Source organism: Heterodontus francisci, chromosome 9, assembly GCF_036365525.1.
Source record: "Heterodontus francisci isolate sHetFra1 chromosome 9, sHetFra1.hap1, whole genome shotgun sequence".
Taxonomy (NCBI): Eukaryota; Metazoa; Chordata; class Chondrichthyes; order Heterodontiformes; family Heterodontidae; genus Heterodontus; species Heterodontus francisci.
The window spans coordinates 68,334,420-68,352,409 of NC_090379.1; the positions used below are offsets into that span (position 1 = coordinate 68,334,420).

The 17,990-nt window shown below is 41.7% G+C and overlaps 1 protein-coding gene across 4 annotated transcripts in view; it reads left to right on the top strand.

The window, feature by feature from the left end:
- Positions 1–1,787: 1,787 nt before the first annotated feature.
- Positions 1,788–17,990, top strand: part of gemin2 (gem (nuclear organelle) associated protein 2) — a 28,951-nt gene continuing 12,748 nt past the window's right edge. The window contains exons 1-6 of one of the 4 annotated variants that reach the window (XM_068039258.1): positions 1,788–1,826; positions 3,391–3,519; positions 4,390–4,474; positions 5,765–5,854; positions 6,684–6,743; positions 12,898–13,017. In XM_068039258.1, the coding sequence (XP_067895359.1) occupies positions 3,401–3,519; positions 4,390–4,474; positions 5,765–5,854; positions 6,684–6,743; positions 12,898–13,017 (474 nt within the window). In that variant the 5' untranslated portion in view covers positions 1,788–1,826; positions 3,391–3,400. The other 3 variants (XM_068039255.1, XM_068039257.1, XM_068039256.1) reach the window with 3 other exon arrangements.

Here is a 17,990-nt window from a genome sequence, read left to right on the forward strand (position 1 = left end):
CTTCTAGGGAAGCAGGGCAACAAACGTCCTGCCCCAAAAGAGGCACAACTCCCTACCAACAAATGTTTCTCTCGTGCTTGCTCATAGTCATCTGCAGAACCTCCTGTGGAACTCCATGGCCAGTATATCCAGACCTGGAATTTTGTTCCAGAGTAGCCAGTAGAGGGCATTGGACAGCCCTGTGAGCATTGGCAGGGCCTCAAGTCATTTGAGCTGACTTTTGGTCACAAAAGCTCTGCGGGCATCCTCACAGGTAAGAATACACTGACAGAGTTAATGTTAGAAGCAAGGGTCATAACAACATTTTAGGTATAGGTTCAATAGGTGGCTGAAGGAAAGTGGGGAAAATAAAGAAATGCAGAAACAGAGTAGGCACATGGGATTGATCCAGTGGTGAGTAAACACCAATGTAAACTGGTTCAGCTAAATGGCCTGTTTTGGTGTTCTAATTTCTATGGAAATACCATACATATACATTCCATACAATATAACTGAGAACAAATGCAATGCCTCCTCACATATACATATATAAACTGGGCACTAATATATATATATATATATACATATTTAATAATGCAGTCTTAACCCCCAATCCCAAGTTCATTTTTTTTACTTTGGTCTTTTGCATATGCATATTAACAAAACAGTATCAGGTGTATTTTTCCAATACTGCACTATAAGTGAACTCAGGTTGCACTCAACACTGAGTCACAGACTCCCTGACCATAACCCTTACATAGAAACACAGAAAATAGGAGCAGGAGATTCGGCCCTTCGGGCCTGCTCTGCCATTCAAAAAAGATCATGGCTGATCGTCTAATTCAGTACCCTGTTCCCACTTTCTCCCTATATCCCTTGATCCCTTTGGTATTAAGACTATTTGGCATTAACATTATAACCAGCCTCCTGTCACTGTCAAGGAGCATGGAGGATTCTGGTTCCAACTTGGCAGAGGGCATGGCACAGAGTTTGCCCTCTCCACTGCCTCTGCTCCAACTTACTATTGTGCTTCCGACCCAGAGGCACTACCACGGCTGTCCACATACCTGTTGCAGCCTTTGTGGGCACAGGCCCCTACCCCTCTGCCATCCCTGCGAGGATGAAGCAACACTCTCTGGCAAAAGCAGGAACTCACCAACACACCTCCAGAGTATTTCCAGACACTTTGCAACAGAAAATGTTCCAAAAAATTACAATACCTGCAATCACAGTGCCTGGCTCTTTAAATAATGCTACTGCAGAGCCCATCTTGCAGCTTTACACTTTTTTCATAACTGAACAATGGAGACACTACCTACACATTCGTTTTCCTAATTTAGTATCCTGGCCTCACATCAGCCGGCAGCCAGAGTATCTATTGACACCATTGTGTCAGCCAATGAATTGGAAGCAGGGTGCAACTTACAGCAGGACTCACAACACACGTCTATTTTACAGCAAAGTCCATTTATTCAGCAGAGTCTATTTAAGTACAGTCTACAAAGTCTATTCGATAATAGTCTCTACAAACTACAACAAATAGAACTCAATGACTGAAATTACAACAACATCTCCCAATAAAAACACTATTATTTCTCCCGCAAAATGCAGTGAATGGAGGTCAATTGCATCATACACATGATGTCAGTGAAATCATTGCCAGTCATTTAGAGCAGTGTAAATTACTGCTTTGACTGAAGGGGCCATTTCCCAAGTACCTTCCCGGCTCGCAGCACTAACGTCACTGCGCATGCGGATTACACGCAATGTCTCCTGGTTCTTGTAGTTAAAACCGTGTATTGCGGTTATCGGGACACAAAACATGGACGAGCGGCGGGTTTGACATGGTAATATTCTGTGTAACCGGTTAGATAGCTCATTGCATCTATCTCTAGATTGTTTATTTGACGGACAGACCACCATTGGGAATCGTTAAAGCGCTGGATGGCGGTGGAAAGGGGAGGATGGCGATTGGCTGTTGGTGGTCATGTGATGTTCGGGTTATGACCCTGCAGCTGGTGAGTACCCGTGGTTGCTGGTCGTGGTAGGGCCCTGTTTCTTACTTCATTGCCGAGACTAGGTTATATTAAATATGAATATCATCTGAAGCTGTGATATTATTGTGAGTTCTGTTGGTTATTTGTGTCCTGCCCTGAACCAGTACTTCGCTCACCTGTGATGGGGAGTGTAACTGAAATCGAGGAGCAGGAAGAGGACAAACACAGGCTGTATCCATGCTATTGTATTTAAGGAAAATTTACAGAGCCTAATCCATACTCATTTCTTTCAGCTTTCTGTTGCTGACAAGCATGTCATCTTTGCTGTAGTACTTCTAACTAGTTCAAATAATACCCTCAACCCCTCGCAGTTTAAATATCCCCACAGGGTTATTTTCACAAATGAAATATTACATGTTCTTTGATGGAAATAGCCTCTATTACTGCCTGTTATTTTGTTTTCCAGTTCCTAGATTTATATTAACTGCTTTTAGTTCTTTCTTCAGTCTCTATGATGTCCAGGATGTGGGCATTGGCCTATCACCTATTTGTATTTACACAGTAACTTGCCACATCTTGCCAGAAGTGTCTTGATGCACTTCATGTAATTTACTTTTCTGCAGCAGTCATGTTGTGCACAGCAAGAATCCAAAAAGAAATGATTGACTAGAGAAACAATTCGCAAAGACATATTTATTTAACTCAATCAAACATGCACCTCCCAGCCCTGCCTTCACCTGTCCTTTGGGTCAGTGACAGTAGTAACAGTAGACAATGTCACTTGCAGTTTTTCTTTGTGTTTCAGAGCTATTTTTAGAACTGGTGTTTCTAGCCAGTTGGAAATTCCTAGCATTAACTTCTGTTTGCAGTTATGATGTCGGTTGCATCAATGATTTGTAGGGGCAAACAAAGCTTTGAGAATTTCACTGACTTAACAGAAACAAGAGTTGAAAACTGAACCTTTTTTAATCAGCTTCTTTCAGATGGTGTATACATTTCCTCCTAGGTAAATCGTAGAGCCATCTTCAGTAAAGTTTGGTTACAAATCAATTACCAAACCAGCATTATGCTTTTAATGGATATTCATCCAGTCATGTACACAATCTTTAGTACTGCAGAACAGAATAGGAAGTACCTGATTCTTTAAATATCATAACCACTTTGACCATACCATGGATAGTATACTTTTTTGCTATGGTGTGTTTTTTTAAATATGAACTGATTCAAAAATCCACCATGATCAAAAAATAATTGTATTGTTATAAATGTATCTGCAAGCACTGATGATGATTCTTCATCTTCCTGTTCTGGAGTTCCCCAGTGCTAAATGTTTGGTCCCACGCTTCATGAATTTGGTGAATCGGATGCAATCCTAAAGTTTAATTTTCTTTTTTTTAATGGTGTGGAAAAAAAGTACAAAAGCAATGAATTTTGAAGAAGATCTGATGCCCAGGCAATTGCCTGTGGACGACTGGGATACCATTGAAGACTTTGATCCTAGTGTGCCACCCAGAACATCCCAAGAGTACTTGAAAAGAGTCCAGTAAGTAAAAGTGGAAGAATTGACTAAATTGCAGTCAAATATTTGGTATAACAAAGTGCAAAGCAAGGAAAAATAAGACCAGTAAAGGTTGTTTTGCATTACTTGAGTTGTGACTGCTGTATTAAAGTATAAATTTGGATCTGCTTTCCAGCTTTGAAATACAGCTCTTGCTTTGTACCGTATATCAACCTAATGTGGCATTGGTGGAGGTCTAGAAAGTGGTTATTTTTCTTTGTAGATGATTCATGACTATGGAGATTGAAAGGATTTTGGGGGGGTGGGGAAGGGTGTTGGTGGAGGTGGGAGAAGGTCAGATGTAGGTTAAATATCCTCACAAAGTCAATCTGGCCGATCGTGTTTTAAATAGGAATTGAAACAGGTCAAAGTTCTAACAGCCCCATTGCTCCATATTAAGCATTTTTATTTTAGTTTTTTTGCATGAATTTGTATAGTATTTGTGAACCTAAGTAACACCCAGTGTAATGCACCTTGACCAATTAACCACTCCTATCAAAATTGGGAATACAGTTGAATCTTGATTATCAAGCATAGTGGTGGGGAATTCCCTGTTTCCCATCCCCAAAGGTGGATTATAGAAATCACCAGATGCCAAATTTTGGCCATGCATGCATGGTATAGCAATCTAGGTATAGGAATAAAGATGAGTGTAATACAAATAGCAAAAGAAACATGGTGCTTCAATTTCTCATAAGGTGGATAATTGGAATGTACATAAATATTCAACTGTAACAGAAATGAATAATGCTCAATAAGGGAAATTTAACAGTGTGGTTTTGCTTTTTGTGCTTTATTTACAGTTTATGGCTACAAGTTATAATTTAGAAGTTGTATCTCAATTTTTGCATTCAGGATTGAAGCATCAAGATGTCCCGAAGTAGTGGTGGCAAAAATTGACCCAAGAAAGTTGAAAAGGAATCAGACAGTGAATATTTCAGTAAGTACAATAATTGGATATATAACTTGCAAACTGTAGGATATTTCTTTTTCACAGATCTTTTATTTTATTTTTAAATTGTTTGTCTATCTTTAGTTCTGTGGAATAAGCCTATACCAGTAACATTATTGGAAAGATGAAACTGACAGTGAAAAATGGCATATCTTTACAATAGGCCATATTTTAAAAGAGAAATCCAAACAGGATTAGTTTAGTTTAGTCTAGGAAATATATTTTTAGACTCATTCTTCTATAGTATTGAGCATTTACTGCAGTGTTGGAACTGCTACCTTTTGGATAAGATGCAAGACCTGCTCAAATAGCTATTCAAAGAAGAGCAAGGAGTTTTCTCAGTGTCCTGGCCAACATTCCCCTCTCAATCAATGCCATCAAAATAAGTTAACTGGTCATTCACTCAGTTGCTCTTTGTTGGTTCTTGCTGTGTGCGAATTCCCTGCTTAATGATAGTGGTTGCACTTTAAATGTAACTTTATTGTTTGAACAGTGCTTTAGAAGTGAGATAATAAATCACTATATAAATGCATGTTCTTTTTACTAAGAACTTCATACTCAAATAAAATTTTTTATTGATTTTATTGTTACTTAGTTGAGCTTTGTATCCTGTACAGTCATACACATGATCTTAAAGTTTTGCCTACTTTGTGTACATTTTGAACATAGTGAACTTGTGCATTGTCCATATTTAAAATCTAAAGTTGATTTATTTTGAAATTTGTCTGTAGCTTTGTGATTGTGCTGAATAAAATGCATGTTTTGTTTTGAATTGGTTTTGCAAAATGCATTGTCACATGATTGTATCTATTTTGTGATTAGCTACAGTTGCCTTATTAAAAATATAATTGTATTGAAACTGCCAAAATATTTTTCTAAACCCTCCTGCTCTTCCCAAAAATTAAAAATTGCAGATTGCAATTTGAAAAATTAAGCAGTTGTTCACAATGCACTGTGCAGAAGTCTAGTTAATTTCTTGCATTGTCTGATGTATATCCTTTTAAAAACAAATTGGTGCAATTTCACTCTTATTGTCTTTTTCTGTAATAGTTCTTGGAACTATTTTCTGTTGACATTTTATTACAATACATATAAAATAGAAACTTTAATTATCTTTTCATGTGTAGGAAAGAGAAATGAGTCGCCCCGACCGTCCTTATTTTCTTTTGTTGCTGTAGAAATGCAGCTATATTCATCAGAGTTAAAGTATAGATATTTAAAACTGTCATGTTGCTGCACATTTTAGATATTTATCATAATTCAATTTATATATTTTAGCTATCAGGATGTCAACCTGCCCCTGCAGGATTTTCCCCCAGTCTCCGGTGGCAGCAGCAGCAAGTAGCTAATTTTTCAATCCTTCGACAGGTAATATACTTATGTAAAATATTTGTTTGCATAGATATTTTAGGGACTTGGTGGTGAAAATGCATTCAGAATTACATTACATAGGAAAGCAATATCAATTTTCCATCCAGCAGACGATGTTGCACTTAAAAGAAGCTTTTTATTGAATATAGTGCACCTCTAATTAATGGCTTATAATTAGTATATTCTAATATCCAGATGAATACTGTAATTCTTAGGTATTGTATATGAAGTTCTAATTAAGTGTTTAGTATATAGGATACTAATTGATCCAACTGAGTGTAATATATGCAGTTTCAATAGATTTTAAAAATATACCCAGGAAGGCTTATAGAAATAGTGAAATAAAAACAGAAAATGCTGGAAACACTCAGCAGGTCTGGTAGCATCTGTGGAGAGAGAAACAGAGTTAACGTTAAACGATAACTCTGCTTTTCTCTCTCTCCACAGATGCTGCCTGACCTGCTGAGTGTTTCTACCACTTTCTGTTTTTATTTCAGATTTCCAGCATCTGCTATTTTGCTTTTGTGTCACAAAAATAGTGTTTGGTTTAGATATTTGTACTTGTAATTCAAAAATGAAAATAGTGCACATTAGAGTGATTCTATGCGAATTTATCGAGCACTAGGGCAATCTGCATTGTTCCAGGATAAACTGAGAATGTGAAAAGTAGCCTCAAACATCAGTGCTAACTGAATGCAGGTCTGATATTTTATTGTAATACGCTGGTCTTATGGCAGGTTTTGCTTTTATATTTTTCATTTCACCATCATTACAATGATGCTTGTATTTTAGGATAACGACATTGTTTTATTTCCTTTTTTTCCAGAGTGTAGACAAACACCGGGATCATTGGAAGTCACAGCCTTTGGACAGTAATGTAATGCTGGTATGTGGCTTGCACTGATCACACTTTCTATTGGTATGAGTTTAAAAAGTAGCATTGAAAATGTTCACGGTCATGTCTTCAGACGGGCTTGTCATCCTTCTATTAATGGATCACAAAGATGCAAGAAAAAATTATTGATGTTGCAACTTTCAACAGAAGGATCCACTTTTTAAAAAGGATCAGATCTAGAATACAATTAATATTTGATTATTTTGGGGGGGAAAATTATGGCCACAAATTTAGTTTCCACAGCACTGCTGGAGACGGTGCTATGGAAGCTGAACCGCCCTTTTGATGATGCGTGGTGTGTTACCAGCCGTTTCTGGTGCAGCATGCCATCTTCAGCGGGCATCCCCTGCATGCGCTAGAAGCAACTGATTTGGTGCTATCCTGACTTCTCTCCGGCCTATCGACGGATGGTGATGCCCATCTCCCAAATTCTGGACCATGCAGGCCCATTGGATAAATTCTTACTCCACAAGGATCAAGTGTTTGGCTGCAGGAAGGCCCCTGCAGTAGTACTATTTAAAGGGACACTCAATACGTTGCAGGTGAAGTGCTTTTGACTTACTTTTGCTTAGGCTGAGTTTGTGGAAGTACTGTGCTGTGTTTATGGAGTTAGTTTTTGGCAGTTGGCCCTTACAGGCAGGGAGGACAAAGGAATACCTGCTCCAGATATGGGAGCAGCTGTTGCAGTGCCTCATGGTCTGTGGCATGACCAGGACTTGGAGTAGAGGATGCAGAGAGGTGAAGTTCAACCAGGAAAAAGGAGGAGCAAGCTTCTCCACAGAAGACCCTACCTACCAAAGGTTTTCAGAGAGCCTTTCTCCTACCTTCACTTGGCCCAGGAGCAATGTCTGAGGCAACTTTGGTTCAACAAGGAAGTGACCACTAAGCTGTGCCACCTCCTGCAACCCGACCTAGAGCCTCACATCAGGGCGAGGATGGCCTTGCCAGTGGCCATCAAGGTCACTGTCCCCCTCAATTTTTATGCCTCCAAGACAGTGATTACGGCCCAGAAGGAGGTCATTTGGCCCATCGCCCATGCCAGTTCTCCGTACAGCAATCCAATCAGACCCACATGGCTCTGGGAGACCCCCATGCCAATGGGAGAGTTATAGGAACCTCAGCGGCTTCTATTCAATGTGTGACAATGCGAAGACCTTCATCTCTGATCACTATCCTGCAGCAGCCATAATATATTCGTCTTGTGCAAGTCAGCCCTACCCACTGTATTTGGGCCTTCTAGAGGAATCAGAGACTGGCTGCAGGGTGACTAGAGCTACCCCCTCTGATGGCTGATGGTACTTCCCTGTTGTCCTGCCATGCAAGCAAGCAGAGTGGGTTTTCAAGAACCACAAAGCCGCTCTGAACATCCTGCTCAAACAATGGGTCTGCTGATGTACCATTCGCAGGGGAAGCTCTGCAGTAGAGCAATCCTGAGAGAATCTCAAAATTTCTGTGGTTTGCTGCCTCCTCCACAATTTCACCATTATGAGGGCATAGCCATTATCTCCAGAGATCTGGAGGCCACCTCACGAGGAGGAATAATAATCCTGGACCCTTTTATAACCAGATGGACTGTCGGAGAGGGTTCTGAGACTTTGCTTCCACTGACACAACTTCCCCAGACCAAAATGGACCCACCGTTCCCCAAGTCACATCCGTCACAGCCCTCTTGGCCACCATCCAACAATAAAAGCCACCAACAAAATCTTAAATTTTTATCCAACAACTTGTCCAATTATACATTGTGCATTCCCTTTTAAAGCCTGTCTTGTGGGTGCTTTTGCCAGTCCTAGTCCTCCTACACCTTGCTACCTCATAGCTGCAGCATCGCTGGTTGAAGGCTGCTGACTTTCAATGGGGGAGACCGCAGATGGCCTTCCAGGATGCTCTCTAAAAGCATGGGGCTTGAGGGCCTGGCTTTGGACATCACCACCTTGGCATGAGTGGCAGCAGTATGGGCTGAAGCAACAGCAAGGGCATTGGTGGAATGGCAGAAGTAGGAGCACAAGTGCTGTCATCCTAAGCGGACGGGAGGTTCCATCTCCCTTGTACCACAGCCACTCCTGAGGTGGGGAGGGGTGCAGCACCTCTGCAGTCCAAATTATCTGTTGGAGGACAGAATGCTAAGCTGCAGCAGTCAGAGCCTGTGTGGCAGCAAGTATTGATCTCCTGAAGGCCGTCTGAGCTTCCACTGCAGCATAGGGTGCTGCAATAGAAGCTGAGCTAGAAGCTGAGATAGCAGCCACCAGATGCTTTCATCACAGTTGGGTCTACTAGTACAGTCATGGAATTGAACACCACTTTGGAAAGGATGGACTCCAAGCTCTGCCCTCTGCCATGTTGGAGCTGGACTGCTTCATGCTGTCTGGCAGGCCTGCCTATGCATCAACCATCTCTGTGGATTGTCATCAGCATTCTCCAGCATGCTGCCCTATTGAAGTCCTCATCCGAGTCGTATGCAACTGTGCTGTCCAGTGATCTGACACATCAGCCACCCTTTTTTTTTTTTCGTGACCTGGCTGCGTGACTCGCCGCATGCTGATCCCGACTCGAAACTACACGTGATTGTAAGATCAAGTGGCAGTGCTTCTGAATCTCTGGCTATCTGGTAATCTCAATTTATGGCAGATCTGAGGATGAGGAAAGGTAGGAAGTTGAGAATGGGCATAAGGCTTTGACTCCCTGTCCCTTCAATGTTCTCACTTTCGCCGGATGTCGCAGGCTCTGTTGTTGCCGCCTTCTTCATCTGACCACCATCTTTCAGAGTGATTGAATGGAGTTGTGGAGGGCCTGCCTCTTTTTTTTTTTTTTTTCTTCTCCCCACCCCCCCACTGCCGGTCCTCTTTTGCTCCTTCCTGCTATAGGTGTCCTTCTCCTGTAAAAGACAGGGCAGAATGATGGTGATTGTGTGGTACTCTGAGTGATGTGTCAGCCGTAGCTGAATAGCTGGAGCTCTGTGGAGTCAGATTTTGGTGTGAGGCTGTCATCCTTGGAAAGTGTACTAGGTGAGGTGGTGTATGTGAATGCATGAGTCCTGAGTGCTATTAAATGCTGCTGGGTGTGTCGTGCATTGGGTAGCTTGACAAGCTGGTGGTTTGGACAGTATGAGAGGTGATGTGAAGATGCATTCGCTGACCTTGACCACTCGTGAGGTCATTAAACTTCTTTCTGCACTGCTACCAGGTCCTCACGGCCAGACTCTCTGCATTGACCTTGCTGGCCACTTGCTCCTATACTCTTCTGAGGACATGGCTTGAGGGCCTCCTAGCCCCATCCCCAAGGAAACGTGGCCAACTGTCGCTAGTGTCTCCAGGGTGGCATTGGTGAATCTGAGGGCAGTCTCCCTGGGCTGGTGCTTCATTTTCCTTCACTTTGAATGTATCTGTTTCAGTTTTTTGTTTTCAGACTTGTGTGTTGAAATGCAGCTTCCCTTTGAGAAGGACAGACTGCCTTGAACATTTGGAAAACATGCTAGCCTCACACGCTCTTAGGCCCCTATTGTGCATGTAGCCAGCTGGCAGAGCAATTTGCACTAGGCTACACGCCACGATCATGGTAATGAGGGGACAGCGCAATGTTTGCTTGCTGCCTACTTAAACAGAATTATGCAGGCAGGTTGGGAATGTACAATTAATGGTGCACACAAATATTTAACCCTATATTCTTAAAATTAGGCACATGTAAATCACCATTGATATAGTTTTAAAATCCTGCTTTAAACAGGCTGTTCAAATGGATAGTTTAAGGAGTCAACTGGTTCATGTACAGCACACCTGAGCCATATGAGGGTCTCAAGTCAGAATTTACATTGGGCGGGAAGTCAGGGGCGAGCCCACCTCTGCTGGGCCTGGGGAGCCACGCTGGGATTTTTCGCTCCCCGCGCCCTTAATTGGCCCTGGGCGGGGCTTCCAACTCCTTGAGGCAAGAAGTCCTGCCTAATGGAGCTGCTGGCGAATCAATGGGCTGGTAGCTGTTGGTCTCAGCAGTGCCACCAGGAGCGGCGGGCACTGCTGGGACAACACCCAGCCAACAACACCAAGAAGGTTGTGCGGGTGGGTGGTGGAAATGTTGTGCAATGGGAGTGGTTGGGACTTTGGGTGGGGCACGGTGTGCCCGATCAGAAGGTGCTGCCACTCCCCAGCCCACAAGAAGACCACCAGGTTGTACTTGTTGGTGTTCTTGGGGCCTTTGCTGTCCGGCAGTGGCAGGAGGAGACCCTTAAGTGCCAGTTAATTTGCCTGGGGCGGGCAGGGGTTTCTCGCTGCCGTGCGTAAAATTGCAGCACGGGCCAGAGGGTTTCAGGAATTACCCTCCTCATTTCCCCGCCCCCCCCCCCCCTCTCCCCAACTGCTTCCTATTCAATTTTACAGCCCCCCCACCACCAGCCTGCTTGTTGGAGGGCCATAAATTCTGGCCCCAAGTTCAATCGAGCCTGTACTGCATTAGCTGATTTACATGGGGACTGTAAGGAAAATCAGCCTAGGTTACAGCTCCTCTTTGCTGTCCAAAGGACCCAGTATTGGATTCATCTGAAATGTCCTCCACCATTGAATAGCTTCCCTGCTCCCTAGACTCTTTGTCCAGAATTGTATTTGAATAAAAGCAAAATACTGCGGATGCTGGAAATCTGAAACAAAAACAAGAAATGCTGGATTCACTCAGCAGGTCTGGCAGCATCTGTGGAAAGAGAAGCAGAGTTAACGTCACTGACCCGAAACGTTAACTTTGTATTTGAATAGCCTCCCTGCTCCCCAGACTCTTTGTCTAGAATTGCATGTGAAGAACCGTTATTTTGGGTGAAGTACTGGAGGATGACTAGTGTAATATTACTTGTTCCTTTGGTATGTGAACTATTGTAAGACTCACAGGACTATAAGTAATATCCAAAGAAAACATGGGTTTTATTATAACTTAACTGGAACATATATCTACTGCATGAGCCACATCTAAATACATCTTACTCTGTCAGGCTACACCCACAACTCTCTGGTCATGTGACATGACATCACTTCCTCTGGTGATCTTCACTTGCATCTCCTTAAGGTGGTCCTCTTAAGGTCATCCCACAACAACTAACACCCATGCAGTTTTACCTTAGCGAGGAGTCAGCATCTTCAGGAAGGCAGGGCAGAAATACAAAGAAGGCAGGAATGTTAATTTCGCAACTGCTTTAACTGAGCGTGTGTGCTTGAAATAAATTATGTAATGTAATGAGCTGAAGCAGGTCCAGAACTTTGTAGTTAATTAGACACACAGACTAGAGCTTAAAATAAGTGAGGTTTATTCAGCCACGTCAGTTATGTCTTTTATGTGCAGTGATTCGCCAGAGCTGGCGGGCAGCCATAAAGACGGGGCTAAAATGTGGCGAGTCGAAGAGACTTAGTAGTTGGCAGGAAAAAAGACAGAGGCGTAAGGGGGGAGCCAACTGTGCAACAGCCCCGACAAACAAATTTCTCTGCAGCACCTGTGGAAGAGCCTGTCACTCTAGAATTGGCCTTTATAGCCACTCCAGGCACTGCTTCACAAACCATGACCACCTCCAGGCGCGTATCCATTATCTCTCGAGATAAGGAGGCCAAAGAAGATCAACAAGATACTAACCGGGATTACTTTCCAGCCTACGCCTTCTCACTTTCAGTTCTTCCCTCACCATGACTGAACTATCTCTCTGCCATTTATCCTTACAGGCTGGGAATCATTCCTGATTAAGGGCAATGATTTTTTTTAAAGCTATAGCACTCTGCCTTGGTCGTTCTGACACATTTTATATAACTTAAACGTTGTACTGCTGTTGTGGATAGAAAGCTCTCAAAAGCCTATTGTTCTCATATTATCCCTCTCACTTTGTTACAGTAACCAGTGCGTGGATGCAGATCTTTTCCTGCATACAGTATAATCTTAATGTGCTATTTTCTGTTAAGTATAGGTTAAAGTTAACACAATGCAAATAGCCCCTATTGATTACTAAAAGGAAATATTCGGCAATATCTTGCTGCCATCTAGTGACCGATGAATGGCCTCATACGTTTGGCATACTCAATGTGATGTTTAAGATTGCAGTAACCTTTTTATGTAAATGGTAGAGTTCCCTTCAAGATGATGAAACATTTTTCTGAATTAATTGAAATTCCTGTCCATTTTACAGCCAACATCTGATGATGAAGAAGGATGGAAAAAATTCTGTCTTGGAGAAAAATTGTACTTGGATTTGTCTGTATCACCAGTGACTAATGACACTGATAACCCAGGCATTGACTATGTGCAGGTGATTTTTTTTTTTAATTATTTACTTTTAGCACAATCAGAAATCAGCTACTTGCGTGCAGTGGTGATTTGGTATCAAGTAAACCCTTATTTGTGTTCTATTAAATAAATGAGGTCTTTTTTTTTTACATATATATATTTGATGAGAATGTTGAGCTTGGCAATTTTTTTGCACTGCTTTCAATTCATTGGAATCCAGTATCTTGTCTTTTGTTTTCCTTTTTTACATCTAAAACTATTGCAGGATGGGGGCTGCAGCAAAATTCAAGGCTCCTATTTCAAGCTTGTGCTATGTTGCACATGAAGGTATATTATCCAGAACAGTAGGAAGTTAAGAGTTTTGTATTGTAGAGAAATTTGGCATTGTTCTAATATTCTTGCGAATAAATAAGTAACAAAGTTTGTCCATTTTAATATTCATAGAATATTAAATAGTAGTGCAGACATTTGCGGGCTTCACATCCACTTTTAGGAAACCTTTCTATAGTTTTAATTTTACCCTGGCTTAGGGATCAAGGAAAATTATCAGAATCATTGAAAGAAGTTGTACTAATTTGAAGATGCCTCGATAAAGTACCTCTTTTAATAGAGATAACTGAACTAGCATCCTTTAGTCTATTAGAGCAAGATCTGTGTCTAGACTTTTGTCAAGTATGGGCATATATTTTTTATACAGATTTGAATGTATTTTGTCATTGGGGACAAAGTATTGACTTGAAGATCAACAAAGCAAATTCTATTTAACAATCACTATCCTTAGAAATAATTTAATGTGAAGTGCTTTGAGAGATGTGATCATTTGCTGTATAATTACAAATCTTCACCTCTACTGTATGTCGCCCTAATAGCCAGTGGTATAGAGTATGAAATGATAATTAACTAGTCCAGTTGGATACAAATGGGTCTCAGGATAGCAACGTAGACTGGACGATTGGAAGGCATGCTACTGAAGCTTTGGTGACTTTAATGAACATTTGGCACCAGTAACATTTGAGCCTTTCAGCAAATGCAAATTACTAGTGCCAGATGCTGATGTATTTGTTTTATGGCTGCAAGAGAAGGGTGCATATCAAAAGTGAAAGAGTGACACTTGGATGCTCTTCATATGTGTTGCATAACTAGCATATCTTGCCAATGTAGTAGCAGGTCTGTCGTGAAATGACCCTCATCCAGAGTTGGCAATCACAAGCTGCAGTACTTGTTCATCAGTACAAGTGCAGATGCTTCCACATTCAGTGTGTGGGTCTTGAACATTTGTTATGACAGATGCTAAGCGTGAGTACTAAAGGAGCCACGATAATGTGACTGTCAAAGGAAATAACAGAAAGCTCTGTATGCCATAGTAAAAGGCAGCAATTTAAGCTGCAAAATAGCTCACCCTTTTGGCAAAAGATTGTAAAACATTGAGGTGGGGGGATTGTTACAAGCATGGGGAGGTGGGTTTGAGTACATGTGGGGAGTTAAATCCCCTAAAAGTGTCCTCTGGTTGCGATTCCAACATCATCCTGCCCACTTCTGGGTTTCATCCGAGCAGATTTGAAGGCGAGTGAGGAACCCCTGTACAGCTATCTGGTAAGTCACTTAAATAGAATCACAGAATTGTTACAGCACAGAAGGAGGCTATTTGGCCCATTGTGTTCTCCGAACAATTCACTTAGTGCCATTCCCCTTTTTCCCTATAACCCTGCACATTATTCTTTTTCAAATAATTATCTAATTCCCTTTTTAATGCCTCAATTGAAATACCTCCAACACACACTCAAGCAGTGCATTCCAGATCCTAACCACTCGCTATGTGAAAAAGTTTTTCCTCATTGTCTACATTGCTTCTTTTGCCAATTACTTTTTAAATCCGTGCCCCCTCGTTCTTGATCCTTTTCACGAGTGGGAACAGTTTTTCCCTATCTGCTCTGTCCGGACCCCTCATGATTTTGAATACCTCCATCAAATCTCCTCTCGGCCTTCTCCAAGGAAAACAGTCCCAACTTCTCCAATCTGTCTTCATAAGTGAAATTCCTCATCCCTGGAACCATTCTTGTGAATCTTTTCTGCACTCTCTCCAATGCCTTCATATCTTTCCTTAGATGTGGCATCCAGAACTGGACACAGTACTCCACTTGAGGACAAACCAGTGTTTTATACAAATTTAACATGACCTCTTTTATCTTGTACTCTATGCCCCTATTAATAAAGCCTATGATACTGTATGCTTTATTAACTGCGCTGTCAACCTGTTCTGCCACCTTCAGTGACTTATGCAGATATACATCTAGGTCCTTCTGCTCCTGCACCCACTTTAGAGTTGTTCTGTTTATTTTTTTATTGTATCTCCATGTTGTTCCTACCAACATGAATCACTTCACACTTCTTCGCATTGAACTTCATCTGCCACTTGTCTGCCCATTCTACCAACTTATCTATGTCCTTTTGAAGTTCCAAATTATCTTCCACACTGTTCACAATGCTTCCAAGTTTCATATCATCTGCAAATTTTGAAATTGTATCCTGTACACCAAGGTTTAGGTTATTAATATATATCAGGAAGAGCAAGGGTCCCAACACTGACCCCTGGGGAACTCAATACAAACCTCCTTCCAATCTGAAAAAGATGCTACCACTCAGCCAATTTTCTATCCATGTTGCTACTGTCCCTTTTGTTCCATGAGCTATAACTTTGCTCGCAAGTCTGTTGTGCAGTACTGTATCAAATGCCTTTTGGAAGTCTGTGTGCACCAGTTCAACAGCATTACCCTCATCAGTCCTCTCTGTTATCTCTCCAAACAAAAAAACTCCAACTATTTAGTTAAACACAATTTTCCTTTAACAAATCTGTGTCGGCTTTCCTTAATTAGCCTACATTTGTCTAAGTGACTATTAATTTTGTCCTGAATTATTGTTTCTATAGGTTTCCCCATCACGGCAGTTAAACTGACTGGCCTATAGTTGCTGGGCTTAATTTACACTTTTTTTTTTTTGAACAGGGGTGGAACATTTGCAATTTGCCAGTGCTCTGGCACCACCCCAGAGTCTAAGGAATACTGGAAAATTATGGCCAGTGCCTCCACAATTTTTACACTCTCACTTCCCTCAATATCCTTGGATGCATCTCATCTGGTCCTGGTGCCTTAATTATAAGTACAGACAGCCTATCCAATACCTCTTGCTTAACGATTTTAAATCTTTCTAGGGTATTACCTCCTTTCACCATGACCTGAGTTGCATCTTCTTTGTAAAAAGGAAACGTTTGGCTAAGACAAATGTGGGTCCATTACAGGCAGAGTAAGGAGAATTTATAATGGGGAATAGAGAAGTGGCAGAGAAGCTAAATGATTACTTAGTGCCTGTCTTCACTGAGGAAGATGCAAAAAATCTCCCAGAATTAGAGATCCAAGGGACTAGGTAGAATGAGGAATTGAAAGAAATTAGTATTACTAAGGTTGTATTGGCAAAATTAATGGGGCTGAAGATTGATAAATCCACGGGACCTGATATTCTACATTCCAGAGCGTTGAGAGGTAGCTATGGAGATAGTGGATGCATTGGTGATCATCTTCTAAAATTCTATAGATTCTGGAATGGTTCCTGTAATTTGGAGGGTAGCAAGTGTCACCCCACTATTTAAGAAGGGAGGGAGAGAGAAAACAGGGAACTACAGCCTTGTTAGCCTTAGATTCTAGCATTTTCCCTACTATTATTTGTCAGTTCATAATCTAATGAACTCTCATTTGGCAACATAGGAAAAGCCCACAAGGTTTATTCCATTAACTTGCTCTGTATCAGCAGAGTCTAAGACTCAGCTGGCCACTTTAGCTGCCTTGCCAGTTTTTCCAAAAGACACAAGAGAAAATGCTTCTATGTCTCCCTCATTGAATTTTGGGATCCGTTGGGAAAGTTTTTTTTTTTTAAAGAATTCTGTACCCATCCCTGAATTACACTCCTCCGTATTGGCCGTGCTTTCACTGGGGTTACTCTGTTGCCCCCCTAGTTAATTCAAGTCGCCTCAGCTCTCCCTCTTCGCATTCCTTTTGGCAGGTTCTTTCTTTGTCTGTTTCCAGTCTTTCTCTTTCCTCAAATTCAAGTTTCCTCTGTTCCAATTGTATCTTTGCTAGCAATACCCTGTCGGGGTCTACTTCTAACCCTGTTTCTGCTGCTTCAGATTCAAGGGAAACCAGGTTGGCCACTAGTCTTAGGAGTTCAGACGTACTAGCCTTGCCGCATACAGTGATCCCACAATGCTCAGCCATCTTCCTCAACTTCTCCATAGATCGTGCTTTTAACTTATCCCAAGTTACTTCACCCTGGCTTGGGGAGCTACTGGCTTCATTCGCAGACATGTTGGTATTCGAGCAGACACAACCACAAGAAAACCTGTATTGAAATAGTTTCTCTTTTTAATTAGAATCAATTTGGCTTCCCGCTTCCAATTTCTCATTTGTCTGTGGGTCAAATCCCAGACGAGCCCCCAAATTTCTGTTACAACCAGATGAGAAAGGGGTTCCCTTTCAGCTTTCTGGTTTAACCGTAACACGGTTTAATTTTAAAAGCACCGTGTTTTAGCTCCCCCCTCAATGAATCCTTATTCGCTGCTTTCCAATTGTAAGGCAAAGAAATCAATCACAGGTTTCCTTAAACTTCCACCTTTCTTGTTTAAATCTATTAACCTTGTACTCGTAGTCGTTAACCGAATTAGAGTTTGCGACGCGACCACGCTAGCATGCATACGCGATAAACACACGTAGACAGCGACAGAAAAAGTAGAAAGAATAAAGGGTTCAGGTTTGAGGCAATAGCTGGGTTGTAATTACAGTCCTTTGAGTTTTATGTATAGTCTTTGGTCGTTGGCAAGTCTTGCTGTTCGTTTGGGCCCAGTGCACACTTTAACTTGTTTCAGTGTAGGAGCCTTTTCTCTTTTGAGGTTTAAACTACTTCATTGGGTCCGGAGGCTTATGAGAAAGCGAGAGAGAGCCAGCCAGG